The 24,088-nt window shown below is 40.3% G+C and overlaps 3 protein-coding genes across 7 annotated transcripts; 2 read left to right on the top strand and 1 right to left on the bottom strand.

The window, feature by feature from the left end:
- The first annotated feature begins 155 nt into the window (after positions 1-155).
- Positions 156-11,636, top strand: tnnt2e (troponin T2e, cardiac). Of its 4 annotated transcripts, none has more exons than XM_026363018.1 (17): positions 156-233; positions 3,342-3,386; positions 3,498-3,505; positions 3,624-3,647; positions 4,906-4,929; positions 5,413-5,427; positions 5,879-5,899; positions 6,256-6,267; positions 6,416-6,437; positions 6,647-6,707; positions 6,815-6,931; positions 7,025-7,102; positions 8,694-8,807; positions 8,926-9,038; positions 9,221-9,311; positions 10,432-10,469; positions 11,507-11,636. In XM_026363018.1, exons 2-17 carry the CDS (start codon positions 3,358-3,360, stop codon positions 11,544-11,546), a joined length of 807 nt encoding a protein of 268 aa, XP_026218803.1. In that variant the 5' UTR covers positions 156-233; positions 3,342-3,357; the 3' UTR covers positions 11,547-11,636. The 4 variants fall into 4 exon arrangements, with proteins under 4 accessions (XP_026218803.1, XP_026218805.1, XP_026218804.1 ...); XM_026363019.1 differs by lacking the exon at positions 156-233 and adding an exon at positions 976-1,074; XM_026363020.1 differs by lacking the exon at positions 3,624-3,647.
- Positions 11,594-22,379, bottom strand: LOC113163944 (dynamin-1-like protein). 2 transcript variants are annotated; one of them, XM_026363016.1, is made up of 19 exons: positions 22,191-22,379; positions 21,592-21,733; positions 21,017-21,063; positions 20,851-20,922; positions 19,428-19,514; positions 18,906-19,068; positions 18,667-18,787; positions 18,223-18,354; positions 17,684-17,890; positions 17,363-17,483; positions 17,049-17,204; positions 16,891-16,980; positions 16,720-16,812; positions 14,458-14,511; positions 14,104-14,184; positions 13,404-13,535; positions 13,196-13,305; positions 12,624-12,783; positions 11,594-12,534 (listed from the first exon to the last, which is right to left on the bottom strand). In XM_026363016.1, exons 1-19 carry the CDS (start codon positions 22,290-22,292, stop codon positions 12,478-12,480), a joined length of 2,127 nt encoding a protein of 708 aa, XP_026218801.1. In that variant the 5' UTR covers positions 22,293-22,379; the 3' UTR covers positions 11,594-12,477. The 2 variants fall into 2 exon arrangements, with proteins under 2 accessions (XP_026218801.1, XP_026218802.1); XM_026363017.1 differs by lacking the exon at positions 14,104-14,184.
- Positions 22,380-22,501: 122 nt separating this feature from the next.
- Positions 22,502-23,955, top strand: stmp1 (short transmembrane mitochondrial protein 1). The gene is made up of 3 exons (XM_026361488.1): positions 22,502-22,670; positions 22,922-22,975; positions 23,387-23,955. The coding sequence occupies exons 1-3, from the start codon at positions 22,656-22,658 to the stop codon at positions 23,456-23,458; spliced, it is 141 nt and encodes a 46-aa protein (XP_026217273.1). The 5' UTR covers positions 22,502-22,655; the 3' UTR covers positions 23,459-23,955.
- Positions 23,956-24,088: the final 133 nt, after the last annotated feature.

Here is a 24,088-nt window from a genome sequence, read left to right as displayed (position 1 = left end):
CATCCTGCAAAACTATTCACACATGCTGGTGTGTTATTTTATTGGGGCTGAATTTGAACCTACTCTGATGCATATTCGGGACTAATTAGGGCTAGATTGTGCGAAACCCTGAACGTCCTACACTGCTGTGAGGCTGTGAACGCACCACAGCACACCTGATGTTGATGAGGGCTCTGCTGTGTGTTTGATGCTCGGTTAAAATAACTTCAAACATCACCTGACAATCGAAAAATGTAAGTAAACGTATTATACAAATGCAAACATGCATGTTAATTTGTAATAACCTCTACTTTTTAACATGTTAACCAGCTGCAGGCGTGTTTTTTAACGCTAGGCGTCCAAACAAATTAGCTAAAGGTGGCTAGCTAGCTAAAATAATTAGTATGTTGTTTTGCCTGCACATGTGTTTCTGCTCTGTGATTTGTGTGCTTAAAAAAACGTAAACTTTGAATCCATAATGTGTGAAATGTGTAGAGTGTAGCATGCTGCAAGCATTGTTTATCTGTGGTGTGTATTTTAAAAACTAGATAAACTTTAAGGAGGTCACATTTGTGATGCACTTTGATATGGATGAACCCTTTATTTTATATATCAAAGTTGAATAAGTTGATTGGTATTTCACTGCATTTTCTAGATCCAGCAAACCAGACATGAATTGACACAAAGTGGGCAAAAGCTTATAAATAAATTGAATTCATTAGTGAACTTTAAAACACAGAACAGTCATATCCATACCTTTATGCTTTAAAAAACATTTGCAAAATAATAATTTCCTCAGGGACAGACTGGACCAATTCATTGTCAAGTCCGCCTCAGCCTTTAGGAGCTGTTTATGGAAACAAATGAAGCAGATTATGAGGTGTATTTGAAAGCAGCCGTCCTCTCCAGGTGTAACTCATCTTTCTGCCTCCAACAATAGAAGTGAGAACTCTAGCCAGTCATAGAAAAGATAGGCGGTCACACGACAGGCTTTATTAGGTTTGAGGGGATGATTGAACTCGTCTCCGTCTGGATGTAAACGAACAAGATCCAAGCTCACTGCTAATCCCGTCTCTTCCTCAACATACACAGGAGGTAAGAGCTTGAGCATGACCTTCTGCAGGCAAAACGGCATCTTGTATTGTGTTTGCGTGTGTAGTGAAATACTTCATATTTTGCAGTTTTAATAAAAATGTGAGGCGTTTGTTATATGTTGATGAATTGAACCAAAGCATAATCAAGCAGTGCTGAATTAAATACATAAACCCTCCCCTCAGCGTGATCTAATAACTGGCTTTTGCTCATGAATGCTGAATTAAATGGGTTCAGACTTTGTTGAACTAGACTGAGGAAGATATGGGATGACTTTTTTTAATGTATTCTCATCTGCGTAGTGCATATGCTGGTGAAGAAGGTGCTAAGCTCGCCCCTGAGACTACCATGTCTGTAGCACGCTTGGGGCTTTGACTTAATGCTGCCTAATGCCGAAACCAGCACCCGCAACATTCTTGCCACTATTGGGCTGTGTGTTATTCCACAGTTTCAGCCAGACAGGGACTGACCGCATGCATTAAGCAGATATGTGTTTAATACCTCAGCCAGCTCTCATTCACTGAGAACACTACTGAGTTTCCAGTCAGTGCTTTTCTTCAACCAGACATTATTTGTCGGTTTCTCCTTTCCCGACTGTGTCCGTCCTTCTCACTTTTCCCTCTTCTTGTCTTTTGATGTCAGCTGCTCAGTCTGATGGTACAAGAAACAACCAAGCTGGAACTCCCAACTCCACCTTATATTTGAATTTGAGCATAGATGTAAATGAATGTAAACAAAGCATGACTTTGAACATTAACCGTATACAGGTGAGGTGTAACTTTGGCAGGCGGGGACTAAATGTGCAGCTGGCCCTTTGAAACAAATTGAAAAGAAAGAACTGGACTTTAGTCAGGTAGGAGGAAGAGGAGGGCGGAGCTAATTTTATTATTCCAAACATAACACATTCAACATGATTATCAAGTATCTCCTTATTATTATCACAAAAACATGTTTACGTGGTGAGAAATATGTTTAAACACTTCCAGACTCCCGAGAAGGAGAAGTGAGAGAAATGTTCTCCACCAGCAGCTGGCAAAGCTGCAATAACAAAAATAGCCTATATGAATACGGGTCCCAGATTTTACTGCAAGGTGAGCCAAACCCATTGTCTGGAGGAGCAGCTCCACACCTGTTCAAAAGCTCCCTGTTATTTTTAAAAATAGTCCCTCTCCTCCACTAACACCAGTGTTTATGATCTGGTGATTTATACATACATGGTCTGAATTAATGCTGTGACATGACTGATATAAATTATATTTACAGCGCTATTGAATTTATCAGTGTAACCTTGACCTGGACCTGTATTTTTTCAATTATAAAGGCTAGATCAAATGCATTACTAGTTTTTCATGTGACTTTTTTCTTAACTTTCTTTAGCATTTGCTCTCAATCAAGCTGGAGAACATGTGGGTGACAAATGAAAAGAATAGTTTGACCTTTTCTTGGTATTCTCAATAAGAGAAAATTAAGCCTATTTCCAAAAAACGTTTAACTATTCCTTTTAAGGATGATCAGAACTGAAGCAGCAGAGACTCATTTATCCTGAGTTTTAGTCTGTGGTGTGGATCATTTTCAAAAGCACTGTATCCTACATTTCCAACAATGGAAATGAAATCCCTTTGGGCATCTGGAAACTTGTTTACGAGAGTACGAAATCAAAGCAAATACAATATGCGTAGCTACAGATGCATCGGAGCGTCTCAGAAGAACTCGTGCAGTCTTGGTAGTTTCAGTGCTGTTCAGACGCAGTCAGCTGCCTGTAGCCTTGATCAGTGCCAAGAGGAAATGGCTGAGGATTAGGCCTGGAGCTGTTTAAAGCCCAGAGCCTCTGTTGCAGTGTCCATGGTGGAATCATTTCAGATTCTCCTATTGCATCCATCTCTCAGTATGTAGACAAGGTTGTCTTTTATTTGGTGTACAGTAGGTTTTGGTTTAGCTGTTTTCAGAAATTATTAAAGCACATAAAGGAGAAGGGGAAGAAAAACTGATACGAACCAGCTGTCTGGGGGGGGGGAGTGTAAAGGGCTTTTAAAAACAAGACTCAGTAGGATACAGTGGATAATTTCTAGAAGGCAAACGGTACAAATCACAGCACAGAAAAACTTTAAAATATCAAAATAAATAAAACTTAATTATCTAGAGCCCAAGAGATGTGAAAGTCTGGTTGTGAGAGTGTGTTTAACAGCTGCTTTAAAAGTGTAGTGAACTGAAACGACCTTTTCTCTTTTTTGATGTTTAGACGCATTCTCTGCTTTCTCTCTTTGATTCAGGTAATTACAATCCAAGATGTCTGACGAAATAGTCGAGGAAATGCTGTGAGTACTTTCACTACATCTTCAAACATTTCTAGTGTTTTAAATTCAGAACTGCAGTTTGGCTGATGGCTTCAAAATTTCAGCTCTCTCCTCCTCTCATTTTATTTTCAGTGCTGAAGGTACAGTAAGTAGAGGAGGTTTTCTTTTTTATTTTTGTTTTTGTGAAATCAAAATGTTGCCATCCAGCCTCTTCTCCTAGATGTAGCTGACCTGATTATGCCTGTTATGTCTGCTCAGACTTGGAAATCCAGCAAGAGGAAGGTAAAGGCTTCTGCATGGCATCATTTTGTTTCCGGTGTGTCTTCTGCTGTTATAGTGATCACTGCCACAGCGAGCTACTGTAGGCTTAGTATGTTTTCTGTGTGAATGTTAACACTTGATTTGTCAACACTGATCAGTTAGCTCAAAGTCATCCCATTTTTAAAACAAATTCTGCTGCTTTTAGTATCTACTGCATCTCATACACGTCAGTATGTGGACAAACAAGCATGACATAGAACATCAACATAGAACAAATTAAAAAAATAATAAGAATTATTGATAAAAAGCATGTCTCAAGTATTATACGTAACTACTAATCTTACTTTATGTAAAAGGAAATATTTTACCTTTAATCCTTATTACTTATTAGAAAATATTATTTGGTTTCCTTCCTAGAGTTAGAGAAGATTGATAGTAGCCTGCTAGCTTAGCTTAAAACAAAACATATTATCATGAATTAACCATCTGGCACTACATGAAGTGGTTAAACTTTGCTGCACTTAAACTTGTGCATTTGTATTATCAACAGCATAAAACTCCACTTGTGTACTTGAAGTAGGTTTTTAAGCATGTACTTATTACTTCAAGTTAAACCAAACGGCTTCTACAGTAAATTATTAGTTATTAAATGTTGATACACTACTGTTAATTTGTCAGACATCTTTGAAAAGTATTAACCTCTTTGGAAGTTTTCACCTTTTGTTGTTTTACAATATTGAGCCCATTTCATTTGAAGTGTATTTTACAACAACCACTGAGGAGAATCTGAATCCTTTTTTAACTTCAAATAAGATGAAACCATGAAATGACACCAAATAAACAGAAATGACTACATATTTCTTGCTGAGATATTGTTTTGACATTTTATGTGTTACCAGCCATCAGCTCCCAGCCTCAGTTTGTGATCCGAGTTCCCTCATTCCCTGTTTTAGCTTTGTTCAGAACGAATGTCAGACACCAGCTCTCTGCATCCCAAGAGACAATATCACAGTTTGACCAAATCCCTGCCGCAAGCTGTTTACCAGAGTCTCACTGATACTCTAATCCGTGTTTTGTTCACTCAATCGTAGGGACACTGAGGAAGGAAGGTTGTTTTTGTCTGTCAATAATACATTTTCATTTTTATTTATTTTCTTTTTACTTACATGTTTGTGGGATATTATTATAGCGTGGCATGTGTTTGCCACCATGTCTGCTTTTGTCTTTTTTGACAATAAGCACATATGGCTTCATTTGACTTTATGTTCTTGTTAAACAGAAGAAGCAGCACCTGAAGTACAAGGTAATTCTTTATTTCTTTTTCCATAGGACAGTAAAACTTTCTACTCCATATATTATCAATGTAATGAATGAATTAGTTTTTAATAGAACTTCAGTATTGGATGAACATCTTCTGTGATGCACTTTTCATAAAAGCAAAATCCTGTATGAAACATTGAGATTTTAGCTGTTTTCTATTTGCTGCTAATGTATTGATACATCAAAGGTTTTAAATATCTGAAATCTTTGATTGAATTTGTCAAATTTCTAAAATCTTGTCATTTATGATAATCACATTACTTTTGTGACTACAAACAGGAGCTGTGTGCAATGAAATCCACAAGAAGTTAATGTTGCACTGCTGTATTTTTATGACCATGTGACCTAGTTCAACATTAATTAACAATGAATACCATGCACATTTACTGATGAGCATTTCTCTTTTTCTTCGGTTAATCACCATGACTGTCAACATCAACTGCCTGTTTACATTACCCACACAAAGAGCCTGCAGAAGAAGGTAACAAGTCTCACTCTGAACATTTCTGCATGTGGTTAAGTAACTTTGCGTTGCTTTGATTTGTGAAAGCAAACCTCAGTGCAGTAACAGTAAGTTTCAATCTTTTCAATTCACTGTAACAGAAGAACTCATAAGTGGGAAATATGTATTTTTTTATTTTTATTTATTTTCCTCATGGCGTGATATTTATTCTGATAACAAAGAAAAAGTTCTTCCAGTGTGTGAAAAGGAAATTAAGCTTTCATAACTTCAAATCCCGAGTGTATTTACACAATAACTCAGTGTGACAAGGCATACAGAAACTGTTAAGACTTCCTCTTTCTGGGCAAGTTTTTCATATCAAAAATATAAAGTAGATATCGTACCTGAGGGAAATAGTATTTCCAAAGAAAGAAAATCAGGTTGAAATCCGCCTGCTGCTGCACTAACATTTTTATTTTTTATGCTGTAGAGTCTCCAGCTGCGGATGAAGGTACTGTAAGTTGCTGCTAAGGCCAAGTATGAATGTCTCGTGTCTTCAGCTGTCTGACAACTACCGCAGACCCCAAAGTTCTGTCGAACACCAACTCACTAACTCACTGGTTGCTGTGCGGTATCTCTTGTGGAGCTTGCCTCTGTGTAGAGAGTGCATTGCATTTCCGCGTCCACATTTATTTTATGACAGTTGTACTGGGCATAATCCGTAAAATGGCTACCGCCTATTTGTAACAGAAGGTATTAAATCTATAATTCAGTGTAAGGAATAATGGTAATGACTCACTTACAGCTTTGTGAATGTTTCTGTCTGTTAGTCAATAAAAATCTAACTCCAGTATTTTTGGCCCACAGGAGGGAGTCAGGGTGAGTCTCATTTTATTTATCTCAGATCAGACAGACATTTATTACAAAAAGTCTTAGTTTTGATTGAATTAAATAATCCAAGTTGTTTATACGAGTTTCTAAAAGTTGCCGTAGTAACAGTAAATGTATATTGCTTTCATTATGACAGATGACTCCAGACCCAAACTAAAGTAAGTCTTTTGTAATGATCACTTGAAATACTTTCTAATAAAAAGGTTCATGATTTTATGCACGAGTTCAAGCATGAAACTTATGTAATACTATATGAAGTCTCAGGACTTGATGAAAATTAACAGTGCACATGTTGAAGATTGTGTCTTCTTGACAGTCTCAGTGGTTCAGAAATGAGTTTTTCTTTCTCCCAAATGGTATATTTTAGGGCATTTGCTCCAGTTATGGCCGTGCCAAAGATACCTGAAGGAGAAGTGGTCGACTTTGATGTAAGCGATTAATTCCACCAAGGTCTTAATTAGGTTTCGGTTACTGGAAAGGTCTTCCTAAGTATGCCAGTATAGCCCGTGAAAAGAGCCTGTGTCTGTGACTTTAGGACATCCAAAAGAAACGTCAGGAGAAGGATCTGGCTGAACTGCACTCGCTGATCGAGGCCCACTTCATTCAGAGGAAGAATGACGAGGAGGAGCTCATCGCTCTTGTTAACAGGATCGTAAGTCTTCCAGGAAAGGATGCCAGATGACTGGAGCAGTGCACCACCCAGCAAACAATGACAGCGCGTTTGTGTGTGGGTACGAATGTGCAGGAGAATCGTCGCGCCGAGAGGGCCGAGCAGCACAGGATCCGTGCCGAGCAAGAGAAAGAGAGGCAGACTCGACTCGCTGTGAGTAATGGCACTCATCTCATCTTTTTCAGGACACGACCCTGTATACAACTAGGGGGGGGAGGGGGGAGTGTGCCATCACCCAATAACTTACACCCCTGCAGTTTTCTTCTAGCCTCCCAAATAAAATTAGGAAGCTCTGTAATGATTCCCCAGCTGGATTGTTCCTCCAGTCCTGGTGGGGAATCTATTCAGGCAGCAGGAAGTAGCAAATCTAAACTCCTAATCAACAGGAGCGCTCCATTCATTCTGTTTTGACTTGACTGTCTTTTTATGGTGATACTGTAAACCCCAAAAGTAATATTTAGATCAAGAATATGAAGGCTATGTCAGATTTATGGATGTGGTCAAAGCAGCTTTAGTTTCACTTCACATAGAAGGCTGTTTGAAAGTTTGTTTTATGTCTTTTACAATTTAAAAAAAAAAAAAAAAAAAAGCTAAATATTCAGACTGTTTGCTAAAAATAATTATGTAGACCTGCATGATTGAGTTGAGGTAAGTTGGAGCTATAGAGTTGAGGCAAAAGAGAGAGCTTTGAACTTAATCCTTGCAGCCTGAGGAAGCCAATGCAGTGATCTGATGAGCAGTGTGACACAAGATCTTTTTGGCTGACTGCAAGTCAGAATCACCTGCCAGGATACCTTGAAGGTTTGTCCAGACAAGACCGAAGCCAGGCTAGAGCTGATCCAGAGATGACCAAGTCAGAGAGTGCAGTCATAAGGATCTGATGGTTCAGTGTCAAAGGCTGCAGATAGGTCTGATAGAATTAAAACAGAACAGTTTGCAGCTTTTGCAGCCTGTAGGGATTCGACAACAGTCAGAAGTGCCGCCTCTGTGGAGCGACCACTCTTGAAGCCAGAGCGAGTGGCGTTGAGGAGGTTGTTCCGGGAAAGAAAGTCTGAGAGTTGATTGAAAGCTGTCCGTTCCAGGGTGTTGCCCAGAAATAGAAGAAGAGAGAGCGTTCTGTAGTCGTCAACAAGGGAGGCATTAAGAGAAGGCTTGTTCAGCAGTGGGGTAATGTGGGCCTGCTTGAAAGAGAATGCTAATTAGCAGGAGCACGTTGAGTGTTGGAGCAGGGATCTGCTGAAACATAGATTGACAGAACAAACCAGGCTTACCGAAGCAGAAGAAGGTTAAAGTAGAGAAAAGAGATCCAGAGTGTCCCCGCTGGGTGAACTCACGCAGGTCTTCACAAAAGAGGGCTGAACTAGTGCTGACCTCCAGCTACACAGCTGCCTTGTATACGGCCTCAATTGGCTATGGCTGACACCGCCCCCTCGTTGAGACCAAACTCATTGGTGTGTCTTCGTTAGGTCACAGGTGTGAACAATCAGTCATTACTAAGCTCAAACTACCTCCACCAACAGTCCACATATCCACTTCCAAACTCTCTACCTACAGTTCTTAACATTTAGGAAAAATAACTAACAAACTAACTCAGCAGACACAATGACACAAACTCTGCTACCTCTGAAACCGACTGACAAATGTCCAACAACACTTATTTGTTCAGTACGTCTCCTGTCTTTGGTGGAGCTTGTCCTAGTAAGCAAAGAAGCAGACTGATCGGATTGTAAAATGTGTATTGCAGGAAGAAAAGGAGAGGAAGGAGCAGGAGGAGGCACGGAAAAAGCAGGATGAGGACGCCAAGAAGAAAAAGGTTCTGACAAACAGGACTCAGCAGTTTAGTGGCGTCCAACAGAGGGTGAGTCCTCACAGAAGCACCAAGTACTTGAGTTGCAACATTGGTCGCTAAGCTTAGAATGCAGAGCTTTTCTGTCTGACGTCTCCTCGTTTCATCCTCTGGTAATTCGCCTGTCCAGCAAGATGGCAAGAAGGGGGCAAAGAAGCAGACGGAGAGAGAGAAGAAAAGAAAGATCCTGGCGGAGAGGAGGAAACCTCTCGATCTCGACCGCCTCAATGAGGACAAACTAAAGTAAGAACGTTTCTGCTGTTCTTTCCTACCTTTTGTTCAGTTCGGCTTTGCTAGTGTTTGATAGTCTGCTGAAGGTGACTTGTTGATCTTCCATCTCCTACCTATAACTTGTATCAGAGCGCTGCACAGATTTAACAGACTTTAACTTTTCTCTTTCTGAACTTCTGGGTGATGCTCATAAGGGAGAAGGCTAGAGAGCTGTGGCAGTGGCTGATGACGCTGGAGGCTGAAAAGTTTGACCTCACTGACAAACTGAAGAGGCAGAAATATGATGCAAGTACTTCACTCACATCACACACACCCTTCAGTATTATGGCCTGTGTGACAATTACCCCCCAACCCCCTCACCCCCCCCCCCCAGCTGTCACAGCTACAGTAGCAGCTGGTTAGCTTAGCTGTCTATGTCAAGAAAACTATAACTACATCTGCATAGTTAGTAAGTTAGATCAGTCACTTCACTTCACGAAAAATAATTTATTTCCCTAAAAGTTTCCTTATGGTCCTTGCTTATAAAAGTAATTTTAGTTTAAAACAGTTTTAGTTTTCTTTTCTTTATCTAAATGAAAAATCGAAAAACAAATCACATTAGCTACAAAATGTTTGAAATGTAACTACCTCTAGGTTAAATTAAAAATGTACATCATGGGATTAAATGATAATGACCAACATTAGAAATGAATGGTACACTGCCTTCAGCCCTGGAAAAGCCACAGAATACAAAATCAGAAATTGGACGTACTTTGCATCTAATGCGAGGATGTTCGGAGGGCACCTACCTAAAGTGAATGTGACCTGACTTCCAAACCTGAAACAATGAACAGCAAAAGTTGTGGCTAAGTTGTGGAAAGGGAGGCTCATGTAGTAGGAACTTACCTGAGCATCCACTGAATGAATGTTGTTAATTAGCTGCTTGATGTGGATTCTAATTTACTGGACCGAGATGATGCTAGTATCAGTCTTAAATAAGCAAAAATGTCTCTTAAAATGCCAAACTATTCCTTTTAATGTGTGGGGATGTATTATTTACAGTCTCTCCACAATCAGAATTCCAGTAATATTTGGAAAAATAGTTGTAATTATCTTTAATATTAAATTTAACATAACATCCAGGATAATTTCAGTTTTCAGTTACTATTTCTCTCAGAGCAGCATCTCTTAAATTTTGACTACTCGTGATGCAAACAGCGAGGTCAAGATAAACATTGCAGCTTGGCTTCTGAAACCTTCCCTTTAGGATTTACTTGATTGATAGCTCAGCAGGATAGACTACAAGTGAGTCCCCATCTGCAGATGAACTTATTTGGGCCCTAGGTGAAAATGTAGCTTGCCTTGTTTGGCTCAGGTGGTGTCTGCTATTGTTTGTATGCTTAGCCTCTGTGTTTGTCCCCCACAGATTAATCTGCTCCAAGCTCGCATTCAGAACCACCAGAGGTGAGTACTGGCACCTTTGAATCCCACCTGAGATGTTTTCAGCTTACGTGCTTATACGCTACTCTCTTAACTGATGGAGCAGCTTTTCTCAACTCGTCTATTAGTCAACATCCTTCTTCACAGCTTCATTCAAATCATTTTTAAACAGTGTGGTTGTGATGCACAGCTATATTTAAGTTTTGGAGTTGATAAAATAGAAATGCTGTGTGGTGGTTTGAAGGAACCTCTCAAAACCTGTTTTTGTTTTTGTTTTTTTGAATAGTAAGACAGCAAAAGCCCACATGCTTGTAAATATTTGAACCACCATTCTTGAAAGACGGTCTCTTTAAAGGTTTGTTAAAGTTTAAGGCAGAAAAAAGGTCCAGGAAAAGCGAACAAAGGCTGCAAATCAGAAGGAATGTACTGTAGCAAGACTGCAATCTTCATTTGACAGCTGTGTCCTGTGTCAATGTGAGCTTTGTCCTCTTTTAACACACAATCCTTTGGTTTTGCTCTTCTCTCTCATCTTCCAGTGCACCATCTTCTATGCCTAAAGTCATTTCTGTAGATGTTGCACTTACAGAGAAATCTGTCTATATGCAGATAGAAAAATGTACTGTACATCATACATAGAAACCAAAATTAACTCTAGCCACCCTGTTTACATAATTGGGCGGGCCAATACATTAGAAATGTTTATTAATGTAATTCACTCCAGTACAGCTTCACCACCCACTAGGACCACAGAACAGAGTTATCACCTTTAACATTTTGAACTAAAACTGAGAAATATGGAAAATATGATTCGTGGCCCAGTTACTGTTGGATTGCATTAGATTGTATCTGCTATCATTTCTAGAGCATTACTTGCCAGTCTTCAAATTGATTTACAAGACCGCGTCCTGAGTAAATAGTTAAAAAAATATTCAATTTAAATTTGATGTAAACTGTAGAACTGACGAATTGGAGAACAGTATAGACTAACACAAACTAAACGATGCTCTGAACAGGTGAACTTGTGCATGCATACATACTGAACTCTGACATTATTTCCACAGCGCCAAAGGACGAGGCAAGGCTAAAGGCAGACTGAGATAGACTGAAACAACAGAAGCTGTCGGTGTTGAAGTCTGCGACATCGATGTTTACTTCAGAGATGCAGTGCCTGGTTGTTCTCACACTGTTCCCAGAAATTAGTCCAAATCAAATAAGTAGCAATAAATAATCCAAATCAATTAATTGGCAGTAAAATACCTCTATTTATTCTTTTGAGAATCATACACAGAACCACAGTGCACCATAAATTTCACATGTAGGCAGCAATATGTAAACATAAGTAAATGAGTTCCCGCAGCACGCTGCGCCAGTGCTCAAAACATTATCCGCACACTTAAATACATGAATAAATAAAGATTCTGATGACATTACTGCGTCAAAATGGACTTTCTATACAGTTTGGTAAGTGCAAAAAAAAAGAAAGTATGCTCACAGGTAAGAGGACTGACATTTGCTGAAAGTCAGGAGCAACATATGCATTTTAAATCTGAAAACCAATTGTTCTACTACAGCTCCGTGGTGTCTGACACATGACAGCTACTCCTAAATGAAGGTTGTAAATGGGCGCTGAATAAAATTAGATTTGTATGTAAAAGTCAAAGCATTTTGCTGAACGCTTTGTGGAGCTGCCAAAATTACATCAAAACTTTAATTTTCATACTGGTTACACAGTATGCAAAAGTACTTTGCTTTCCGCTGCACTGTTGCTTCCCTGTGCTGAGAGCAGCAACTGCAGTCTCTGACATCTTACCTGGAACGTGAGCTAACAGGCAGTGCATTTTTTTTTTCATACTCTAGACAACACCAGACATTTGAAATTAAATGTTCGCTTAACTTATGTTTCTTTCAGGCGAGCCAGTATGATACCTACTGTACATCTGAGCAGTGCATTTTCATGGTTGCAAATCCAAAACTTGAATGGCATCAGTTCTTTGGGCATGGCAACAAAAGTGGAGCTCCTTTTGTTGATTTTTCACCACAGATGTGTTTCCCTGATCTCGGCAATCACCTGGCTGGCTTTCTGCAACGCCTGTGGGTAAAAACACTGATGATACACTGGCTTTCATTCATTAGGGAACGCAATGTTGTGGCAACATGTGCGTGGTGGGAGTATGCTACCTGGAGCATGTCGGCAGCCTCCTTGCGCCGCTGGGCCATATCCTCTGACTCGGTCAGCAGATCATTGAGGAGGCCAGATTTATACAGCTGCCCCACAAGCTCGCTCTGGAGGCTGTCCTTCACGTGGTTGACCAGGAAGTGCATCACAGCCTTCGGCACACTGCAGCAGTGAGTGGTAGAGGGGAAACAGACTGAACAGATGGAAAACAAGGCAGCAAGATGGCCTGGTGATTGTGTTGTCCCCCAGAAGGAGGGATTGGAATTTGACCCGCCAGGTGGCTGAGCTTGTTGTACTATCGAGTTGAGTTAAATAAGATATTTAACCCTGTTGAGCACAACAATGTACTACACTGACAAAATAGTTTAAAAACATCCACTGTTGTAGGATTAAAAGGAGTAAGTTGAATTATATAGAAACAAATCCAACTAATTACCAGCTACACCTCCAATCCCCACATATGCCATTTTATCTGCTGATGTTCTTTGTTGGTTTTGGTCTTTTTGTGGTTTGTTTGTTGTTGTTTTAAACAAAGATACAAATACAGAACAAAAAAAGGAGGTGAAAGGTTTACCTGTCCTGGATATTCTTGCGAACGATGAGAAAGTAGGATTTGATGAGCCGCTCAATGACCTCGCAGTCCCGCTGCTCACGAGATGATAGCTTCCTGGCAACTGGCACAGGCTTGTGGGAAAAGGGGAAAGAGTGTTTTAATCAAGTGTTCACTGCTAAATACATAAATCTTCATTGTGAGGTGTAGGTATAAGTCATTGTTTAGTCACCACATCAAGCAGGTTGACAGCTCCTTTAAGGGGGCTTCCGGGTCCAGAGCCGGGGGCTTCCTCTCCTTTCTTCAGCATCCCCCTCCAGTTGCCTGTACCGTCCTGTTCAACCTGGGATCCTGGTGCTGGGGCCTGAGAAGACGAGACCACGAAAAAAATAAAGTTTTTTTTGTACTACCCGGTCAGCAGATCATTGAGGAGGCCAGATTTATACAGCTGCCCCACAAGCTCGCTCTGGAGGCTGTCCTTCACGTGGTTGACCGCTGTTATTTGAGCTGCTGTGCTCAAGAAAACTCAGAATCACCAAAGTCGGTAGGTTTCAGCATCTGGGGACTGAAATGACTGACATCCTAACATTTCTATTTCCTAGAGTTTGACAGTGCCAGTTACTGGTTATATTACTTGAATATGTTTGCTTTATGTGCCGCTTTTCCTATATTCTCAATACAATATACAGGCCAAACGAGGGGTTGAGAAAGGACAGGGAGGAGACTGCATGTTCAGGGACAGGTGGATCAGCATAGGGGAAAAAAAGATTCTGCAAAAAGTTGTTAGTGCAAGTCCACACAGAGCAAACCAAGCGCATGGCAACGACAAACAAAGATCAGAGTGCATGCCAGCAGAACGTGCCCATCCATCCCTGCCCCGCCACCAGCCCCCCCAGGCAGGCACAGAGCCAGCGAGCTGCATACATGCCCACCTTGGCACAGTCCGTGTCTGCTCCAGAGGCAGGGGGCTCGCCAGAAACTGCAGTTGAGCCGGCCAGGCCTTTGCCGACAGACTAGCAGGAATATGAGAACAAGAATATGAAAATGCACTCGTAAGAAACGTGGAAAGGGTGCTGGCAGCTGAAAGTCATTTGAGGGAAGGAAAGGAAGCGTTCTTAGGAGGAGAGATGAGTTGTTGGATAAAATTCCTCAATGGAAACTATCTGAGGCATTTGGTTGACAGATCCTCATCCTGTAGTTCTGAGTGATTAACGCTGCACAAGCTCCACTTTATACTACAGTGCTGTAGACACCAACCCAATATTGAAATCCATGAGTTCTCTTACCTTATCCCGGGGCACTGCAGTGGGCAGCTCCCGCATCCTGTTTCTCCTTTGCTCCTAAAACACAAAGTGTTTGTTTTTTCAAAGTAAAGTAAACTTATTAAGGTTTTTCCTAATTTAACAGATGCTTTTATCCAAAGCGACTTACAAATTGGAACAATAGTAGACAGTGTGAGGAGGTCTTACCACAGCTGGGATTTGAACCCAGGTTTCTCACATGGGAGGCAGAGGGTTTAACCACTACACTGACCAGCTAGCATCAATGCAGTCATTGTTTTCTAAAACAAAACTATATATCTTCCTACAACAACTTAGAATTGAATTCTTCATACTTAAACTTCTACCTTTTCTTTTACTTTTGTCTTTTAAGAGTTGAATAGTTAAGTGGACATAGCATGAACTGAGCACCTGGGTAGCTCAGTGGTTAATGTTGTTGACTTTGAAACTAAACAACATGGGTTCAATTCTCAGTGAGTCAAATGTTTTCTAAAATAAAGAAAAAACTATATATCTTCCTACAACAACTTAGAATCAAATTCTTCATACTTAAACTTCTCTTCATACTTAAACTTCTATTTCTTCTTTTACTTTCAATTCAGAAAAAAAAGAGTTCAATAGTCAAGTGGAGGCAGCACATACAGAGTGTGTGGGTAGCTCACTGGTTAGTGTCACTGACTTTGATACTAAACAACATGGGTTCAATTCCCAGTGAGTCAAATGTTTTCTACAATAAAGAAAAAACTATATATCTTCCTACAACAACTTAGAATCAAATTCTTCAAACTTAGACTTCTATCTTTTCTTTTACTTTTTTCCTAAATTAAGAGTTAAATCGTCAAGTGGAGCTTGTCTACACACAGCGCCTGGGTAGCTCACTGGTTAGTGTCACTGACTTGGACACTGAGAGCATGGGTTCGATTCCCAGTTAGGACTAAACATCCTAAAGCTCAGGTGCACTGATATCTGTCTGGAGGTTGATGGAGGTACAACAACACTACACAACACTAAATGCTACGGCAGGGGGAGCCAGGACGCCAGGACATGGGGGATGCATCATCCTCCCCCATCAGCTCAAACATCCATAGGATACAATTATAACAGTAATGGAAAACTAACTAAAGCTTAAATACCAATCTGGACTAAGACAATAGTAGCAGAGTTGAAGTCTAATGAGGTGATAGAGTAAAGTACCTACTGACGTCTCTGGGGGGGTGTGAGCTGCACTTGTGCTTCAAAAACTCTAGTGGTAGGAATAATAAGGACTCTGGACTAGACTGAAAGAACAGAACATAAGGACTTGACCACACTACCAGTGTCCTGTATATCCAAATACACTGAGGTGCTATTCTTTTGTTTTTAGTCCATACTAAAAAAGTATGGACTTTACCTTTCTAAAAAAAAAAAAAGTGAAGTGTGTTTAAAACAAGTCAACAATGTATGTAACAGTGTCTTTATTTTGAAAAAGTAAAGTTTTTTCAAAAGAGTAAAACAAATATGATTGTGTACCGTTTTATTATTTAACGTTTTTTAAAAAAAGTAAAGTCCATACTTTAAAAAAAAAAAATAAAAAAAAAAATAGCACCTCAGTGTATTTGGATATACAGGACACTGGTAGTGTGGTCAAGTCCTTATGTTCTGTTCTTTCAGTCTAGTCCAGAGTCCTTATTATTCCTACCACTAGAGTTTTTGAAGCACAAGTGCAGCTCACACCCCCCCAGAGACGTCAGTAGGTACTTTACTCTATCACCTCATTAGACTTCAACTCTGCTACTATTGTCTTAGTCCAGATTGGTATTTAAGCTTTAGTTAGCTTTCCATTACTGTTATAATTGTATCCTATGGATGTTTGAGCTGATGGGGGAGGATGATGCATCCCCCATGTCCTGGCGTCCTGGCTCCCCCTGCCGTAGCATTTAGTGTTGTGTAGTGTTGTTGTACCTCCATCAACCTCCAGACAGATATCAGTGCACCTGAGCTTTAGGATGTTTAGTCCTAACTGGGAATCGAACCCATGCTCTCAGTGTCCAAGTCAGTGACACTAACCAGTGAGCTACCCAGGCGCTGTGTGTAGACAAGCTCCACTTGACGATTTAACTCTTAATTTAGGAAAAAAGTAAAAAAAAAAAAAAAAGATAGAAGTTTAAGTATGAAGAATTCGATTCTAAGTTGTTGTAGGAAGACTTTATTTTATTGTTTTTTTTTTTTAAATATAAAGTAGAAAAAAAAGAAAAGAAAAAAGAAGGGCTATTATTTGAGAGTACATACCTCTATATTGTTGTTCATAACCCCACAGGCATCAGCAAAGTCTGGATGCTTGGTGTTGATGTAGGCCAGCTCAATTGCTACCAAGTTATGGACCTATGATCAGACAAATTAGTTAGTAAGGTAAGATAACTGCAGGTACAGAATGTACACATTGAATAAAGAAAAGAATACCATCTCATTGGTAATAGGCAGTCTCTTCCTCAGGAGCGAGGTCACTACTTCGACAATGGACTCGTGCAGCTTAGGGAATCTCTGCAGCTCCTGCAGGACAAAAAGCACAATGTGAACATGCATGGTTTTCAGGTAAAGAAAAACATGCCTGGTCTGACCTGTGTGCTGTAGTTGCTGCAGTGCTGAATGATCCTCTGCATCTCCTCGTGGACCAGCTCCACGCAGCGCAAACTGGGCTCCTCCAGGCGTTTCACCTGCTTCTTTACTAACAGCTCGAAGGAAACCTCAGGCACAAACAGGGACGGACGCGGGCCCTGATGTAGGAGAAGGGAGGGAGTTGGACATTAGCAGTTACCCAGTACAACACGTAAAGAAGGCAAGTAACAACAGGACCGGTAAAAGATTGTGTTGTGCAGGCAAAATGTCATGTTGATTGAACTAACAATGACAGGACACACATCAATGTGCTTACTGTTGCGTTCCTTATGGCTGTTAGGATATCAATAGTGCTGAGTCCACCCAAAGGATCCACAGACTCCAACGTTCTGCCAAAAGTCTCATGGAATATGTAACAAATTCTGGCTCCGCCGCACCTGAAAAATAGCAACGGGGAGATATTAGCAGTAATGCAAACCCTGTGGCCTCATCTCCAGTACACTTCCTGTGCATGCCTCAACTTACAAGCTGTGTTATATTACATGATGAAACCAATGCAGTTGTTTCTTTCATTTGTGCTGCACTGGATCAATGGCGTCACCGTGTGGCCGAGCAGAGGAAAGGCACTGGTACTCACAGTTCTGCCGTCTCTATGTACTTGGCCGTGCCCTCTATGGTGTTGCAGTACTCGGTGGCAAACTTCGTGATGAGCTGGAGCAGGGTGGCGCTCTGGTCTTCGACGGGTTCTCCGTAGCTGCTGAGCAGGGACTGGTATTGGGCTGCCAGGACATTGATCCGTGTCTTCAGCTCAGGGAGACAGTCTCGAATGTGATGCATCAGTAACCTGACATTATGACGGCAAAGGGCAGACAGTTCAGTTCTTACCCTGATATGCAAATCATAATCTGAGCTTTGCTTAGTTAGGCTAAGACAGACAATACACTTGCTGGATGATTAATGCCATGGCTGCTTCTGATTACATGTGATCCTGACATAAAATAAGGTTTGCCAGTGTCTGTCACACACACAAAACGTTATTTATTTATTTGACTTTTTTAATAACAGTACAAATGTCAGACTGTTGTGCAAAATAGTTTGTCAGTGTGACAATGTGGTCTGGACATTATTTACAGGCTTGATGCATTTTATCATAGTGACATTTTAAATTACATCTACCTGTTAAGGGTCCTGGCCAAGTATTTGGTCCCATTTCTGCTGGCGAGAGATGGATATTTCTTCTGTAGGAAAGCGTGCTCATCCCGAATAGCATCGGCCACAGACTTCTTATTGTTGATGTCCAATTGGCTTCTGCAAGTTCAAAACGACAACAGAAGACGATCTAACATAATTTATATAGCGTGATGTTTATCATACTCAACTGCATAATAAATGGAAGGTGGAACTATCATGTCAACCTAACTACTGTAGTAATATGAAAAAGCATCCCACAATGTATAATATAGGAATATGAAGACAATGATATATCTGACTTTAACATCATCATTAAAAATGTATAAAAGCGCACTCTGCTTCTCAACTGTATTATTAAACATTTATCTCTATTTTGAATAATGGATATTTGGAGTATATTAAAATACAGTAAACACAATTTAATCAGACCTGTTGACTACTCCAATGAGGCCCAGTTTGACAGGTATGACTCTACCCATCAGCACATCCATAGCGTCAGTGCCAGCATCCATCAGATCCAGCTTGGTCACCACAGCCAGTGTCCTCCTGCCTGCTCCGTCACATTTAATCGCAAAGGTCAACTTCACGGCGTGGTTTTATAATGTCGTCATTAAAGGCGACTATGCGTAAAATATTAAATAATGGTGACTGGTTTCAGTGTTTCTTACCGTCAGGGTCGACCTCTCGGGCCACCTTGAGGGCCTCTGATGTGGCCATGTCTGTGTTTGCGGCCGTGACAGCCAGGATGATGCAGTTGGGGTTGGAAATGTGCTTCAGAATTAGATCTCTTATCTGAAGCTCAATGTCCTTAGGCTGATCACCCACGGGCACCTAAAGGGAATGGTACCAATTAAAAGAAAGTACAGACCAAGTCTCATTTGATTCTTCGGACACTGTAGCAGAGAATATTAACACGTGTTCAACCAGAGGAGAGGAACTAATGAGGCTGGAATCGTAGCCTGCCTGCGCATCACGATGGGAAACTTATTTCCACAGATACAAAACACACAAAAGCATTGAGCAGACAAGGACTTTAACACCAGTGACTGGGCATATCTGGTAAATCTTTATCTTTCTACATTTCTTTGTAAGAATAACTGCAAGTGTTGTATAACAGATTTGCCCCGGGGTGAATTGTACTTCACAAGACAAGGCTTTGATCACAAAGTATGAAGTACAGTATATCTTACCTTTGTGATTCCTGGCAAATCCACCAGTGTGAGGTTGACAACGTGAGGGGAAAATATCTTCAGATGAATTGGTTCATCACTGATGCCCTGCAGAGTGACAAGAACAGAAAAGCTGTGCATTTACAATAATACAAAAACATGTTAGCAGAACACTATGTTTTGCCATAGTGGAGGCAAAGGTGCATTAGATTGTGATATTGTTATTGCGGTTAACATTTCAGACAGAATCTCACAAGAAATCTGAAAGAAGAAGAAGAGAAAAAAAAAAAAAAAAGATTTTCCACACTTCCAAAGGTGGCCACTGGCTACCATATTTGTTTCTATTTTATGTGCAGCAGATGGAAATTTTTCTCAGCCCTGTATGAGTAAAATCTGTAAATATATTCAGCTGTTAGATTCCCATGTATCTAACAGCCACATGAGACACAAAATGGCCACTATGATCGGTCCCAGAGAGGCAGCTGAGCTGAGACAGACAAGTTAAAACTTCTGCTCTTAGTGAGAAGGTGGTTCTGACTGACTCGGGGGTCAACCCAGGTTACATGGGACACAACTCTATCCTCACTGACACTGATGTACTTAGAGCTTGTGATGAGGTCAGACAGAGGCTATTCCCAAAGTGAGATGCTCATGCATGTTGCTCACAGAGTCTGCTTATGTAAATAAGTCAAAGTTAAATAAGGAAAGTCTGAGGTCTTCTATTTGCCTTTTTTTCAGCTTTTTAGAAGCATCTTCAACCCCCATGGGTCCTAGTAGCCCTGAGCTAGAAGCTAAAAAATGTTTTCCACTGTGGCCTAAAATTTGATAAACATACTGTAGCTGAGAAGACTGCTGTGAAATCCAGTTTGCTCAGCTCAGGATAAAAGCCAAACTCCCTTATTTACCTTCTGAGATTTAGAAAAAGACAAAAAAAAAAAAAGAAAGAAAAAAAAAAAGAAAAGCTTTGATCTTACTGCATCTGATTTATGTTAATTCTCTGTACATGTGTGTTTCACACTAATCCTTGGTTTGCTAGAAGCCAGCTCACAATAAGCACCCAGTTATCTAACTCACAAAAAGAAAGTGCATTTCTCATGTTGCAGCTTCCTACCATTGGTTGTTATTACTTCTATGCAGAATTTTAATTATGTTGTTGTTATTTAATATTTTCTAATGGCTTCAGGTTTAACCTGATCCAGCATCAAACCAACTATCATTTTTGTAGGACATTTGTCGCTTGCTACTGTAAATTGCTCTATATGTAGTTGATTTCTGTGGTCATACACGAAACAGAGCATTGACAGAGATTTGCTACTAACAATAATATTCAGCAAAGATTTGCTTCCCCATTAACAGCACTGCCTTGATAGAAACCCAAACTTTTCTGTTCCTAACTTAAAAAAAGCATTCAGAATAAGCTTTTCCTCCACCATCCAAGTCTTACCTTATTGTTCCCTGATACTCGCTCCGTTTCATTTTCAATTTCTTGCCTTATTTCATCAAAATCTGTGTAGATCTGCCAAAGGCAAAAATGACATTTATAAAGTTAAGGCAAGAATCAAGAGTTTTCCTGCTTGTCTACTCAAAAGACTAAATAAACAAATAAATACCTTATTTTTGGTGTGTAGGAACTTGCCCCACTCGCTAGCTTCTCTGCCTGTGGAACAAAACAAGCATCAGAGGTATAGTTTAGCAGTCTTAAAGGAAACAAACACAGGTGTTGCCAATTCAGACTTGAGGGTGCAGTAGCATAAGGAAGCATGTGGCTGACGGAGGCACTGATACCGAATCAGGGTTAATTAAGCAGCTGCAGTTGCAGGTGTGCCTAACTACAGAGCTAATCTGACTTATTTTATGTGTGCAGTGCACCTTTGTGAAGCACCATGTTTTTTTTCCCCCACAAACTCTTGCATCTGCAATTTTTTAGAAAGAAAGTGACAGAAAATAATGTTTGTGTTCGCCAACAAATTATAAGAAGATTCTTTTTTTTTTTTTTTTCTGTTTTTTTTTTAACAATATAAAAAAATGATTTGCATGTTCAAGCCTAGATGCTGGAAACATTTTAAAAGTCTGCTCATTTACATGAAAGCATCCAAACAATCTAGGTAAAAATCAAAACAGGGCACTGCTTGGTGGAGTCTTAGTACTGAAACGTTGCTGAGACTGGAGGGATGTTGCTACCTACCGCTATCATCATTTTTTCTAGCATCTCCAGGATCAACATGCACCAGCTGGAGGATGAGAGGTCGCCGGGTGACGATGCCAGTCCCCCGGGGCAGCAGGTCCCTGCCCACCAGGCTCTCCAGCACGGAGCTTTTACCACTGCTCTGGAAACACAAAATGCAAAGAGACAGGAGTTGGATGAGGGATGAAGATGGGGCTGTGACCATTTTATTCTATTTCAGACACCTAATCCAACACGCCCCTGACATGTAACTGTGATGAATCGGCTCCAAATGGAGCTAATTGCACCTGTGTTCTCCACAAGCGTTGACCTAGTTTAGCTAACACAGTTAGTGTGGACGACACTCTTAAATTAGCACAAACTGGAGTTTAAAACAGATTTCACTGCCTGTGCACACTTTGCAAATGAGGTCTGCAGCGGCCCAGTTAAAAACCCGGTATATAACGGGCTGAGTGCATCTAAATATGCGTTATAACAGTGAATTCCTGAGCAATGAGAGCTAAATAAGAACATATTTGTTTATGCATAACGGTAAAGCAAGGTTATCTGGCTAGCATAACAGCCGCTACATCATAATGCACAAAACCAGAGCATTTTACCTGAGTCCCCACTACTGCTATCTGCGGCAGCTGTATAATATCCGCACCCACTGTGTTGAACACATCTTGGAGCTTGTTTATAACGGGTATAAGAGCCTCCATGCTCGCGCGTTATGAATAAAATTAACCAGCTAATTTTGTGATGGAGCCAAAGTCATTCAATGTCCCAGCGACGCCGCCATTGCAACAACACCCACTGGCTGGACGACTAATTGCGTGCGTCGCTGGGAGTTGTAGTTCTCCAATGGGGAACTCCTACAGCTCGGACTCCGAAAAAGACTACAACACGTCCGTTCAGACAATAACGCGAGAGTCTAAATTCTCGCGTGTTGTTTATGACAAGATTGCTTCGTTAGAGCGACAGCTCGGTTGTTTTCTCGCCTTTAATTTTGGAGATACTGCCTGTTTCTCAGTCAGTGAGTTGCCTTGCTGAGCACAATCCTGTAGCGATTTCGCAGTTCCACTATGCTACAGTTCCTGGTGAGTTAAAGGGACATCATAAAGCATGACATCGATGCCTGTCCTGCTAAGTTAGCATAACAGTACGTTAGCTTAGTGTTAATACAGTTTAACTTTTCTCTTTTAACAACTAATCTAACTAACGCTCACTGTCCTACTACTTTAAAAGACTAGGTAACATTCACATTAAAACAAATGAGCAGCAAACACATTAGCAGATGTGGCTTCAAGTTAACATGAACTTAGATCGGACATTTCCCTTTTGTTTTCAGGCTGGCTTCACCTTGGGGAACGTGGTGGGGATGTACCTCGCTCAAAACTATGACGTGAGTTTGTTAACAAACTTTTACAACTCAATCTAACAAGTTAGTCCTATTATTAATGAACTTAGCTATTTGGTTGTCACTGTGATCCACCTGTACTACGCCCTCCAGTGGACAGATGCCGGTGGAGCCATACTTCCCCTGTACGACCTGCATACATAAATTACAGTCTTCAGTTCTACTGTTGTAAATCCTACCTTTTAATAATGTTCATTTGTAGTTAACTCCTTCAGAATTAATAACTTGGCCGTCCTAATTAATATAATGCTATATGTTTTATAGCATCATGTAATACAATACATTTTAAAGTGTAATCTACACCTTTTTAATAAAACTTGTATTTTGCAAGGCTACCTGGCAACTGCATGTGTCTATCAGGACCAATATTGACTGTGCTGCTTTTCCACTTTCTAGGTTCCCAACATAGCCAAGAAAATTGAAGCTTTTAAGAAAGACGTGGAGGCCAAAAAGAAGCCTCCAGAGTGAGCAAAGTGGAACCAGAAGAAGATAGACTCTGCAAGAAATTATTTATTTTACAGAGTTATGGTATAATGAGTGTACATTTAATAAAAGGACAGTGTAAAATATGTATGCAGAATATTTACAGTGCCTGGAACAGTATTTGTCTTTAGCTTTATAAAGCCATGATGTCATGGGAGCTAATTTTTATAGATAAAATGTGCAAAGACTGGATTTAATTAATGCCTGACTAGTGGGATCACTTTATGTCCAGGATCATGGCACTGCTGGTGAACCTTTTTGTATGATACATATGACACTCATCTTCACATTAGGTATACATAATGTTCTCCAGAATTAATACTAATACATAAATGCACTTGATCTAATGTGTTGCATTCCACTGAGTTCAAAGAGTTTCCTTTAAAATTGCCAATAGCTGCCAAATGTATTTACAATGATAGTAAAAGCACAATTGTGAATCTTTTGGCTTAAAGTTGCCAAATAAAGTTGCTGATAATGAATTTTAACCTCCTAGCTTTGTGAGTCAATAACATGTTCCTGGCACAGAATTGTACAAATTTCTTCAAGAGAACTAATCGATTATTGCTGAATGATCCCACATGTTTAAACCTGGGAACTTGGACTGTGTCATTA

The sequence above is a fragment of the Anabas testudineus genome, chromosome 23, assembly GCF_900324465.2.
Source record: "Anabas testudineus chromosome 23, fAnaTes1.2, whole genome shotgun sequence".
In the NCBI taxonomy this organism is placed as follows: Eukaryota; Metazoa; Chordata; class Actinopteri; order Anabantiformes; family Anabantidae; genus Anabas; species Anabas testudineus.
This window is presented reverse-complemented; position numbering and strand designations above follow the sequence as displayed.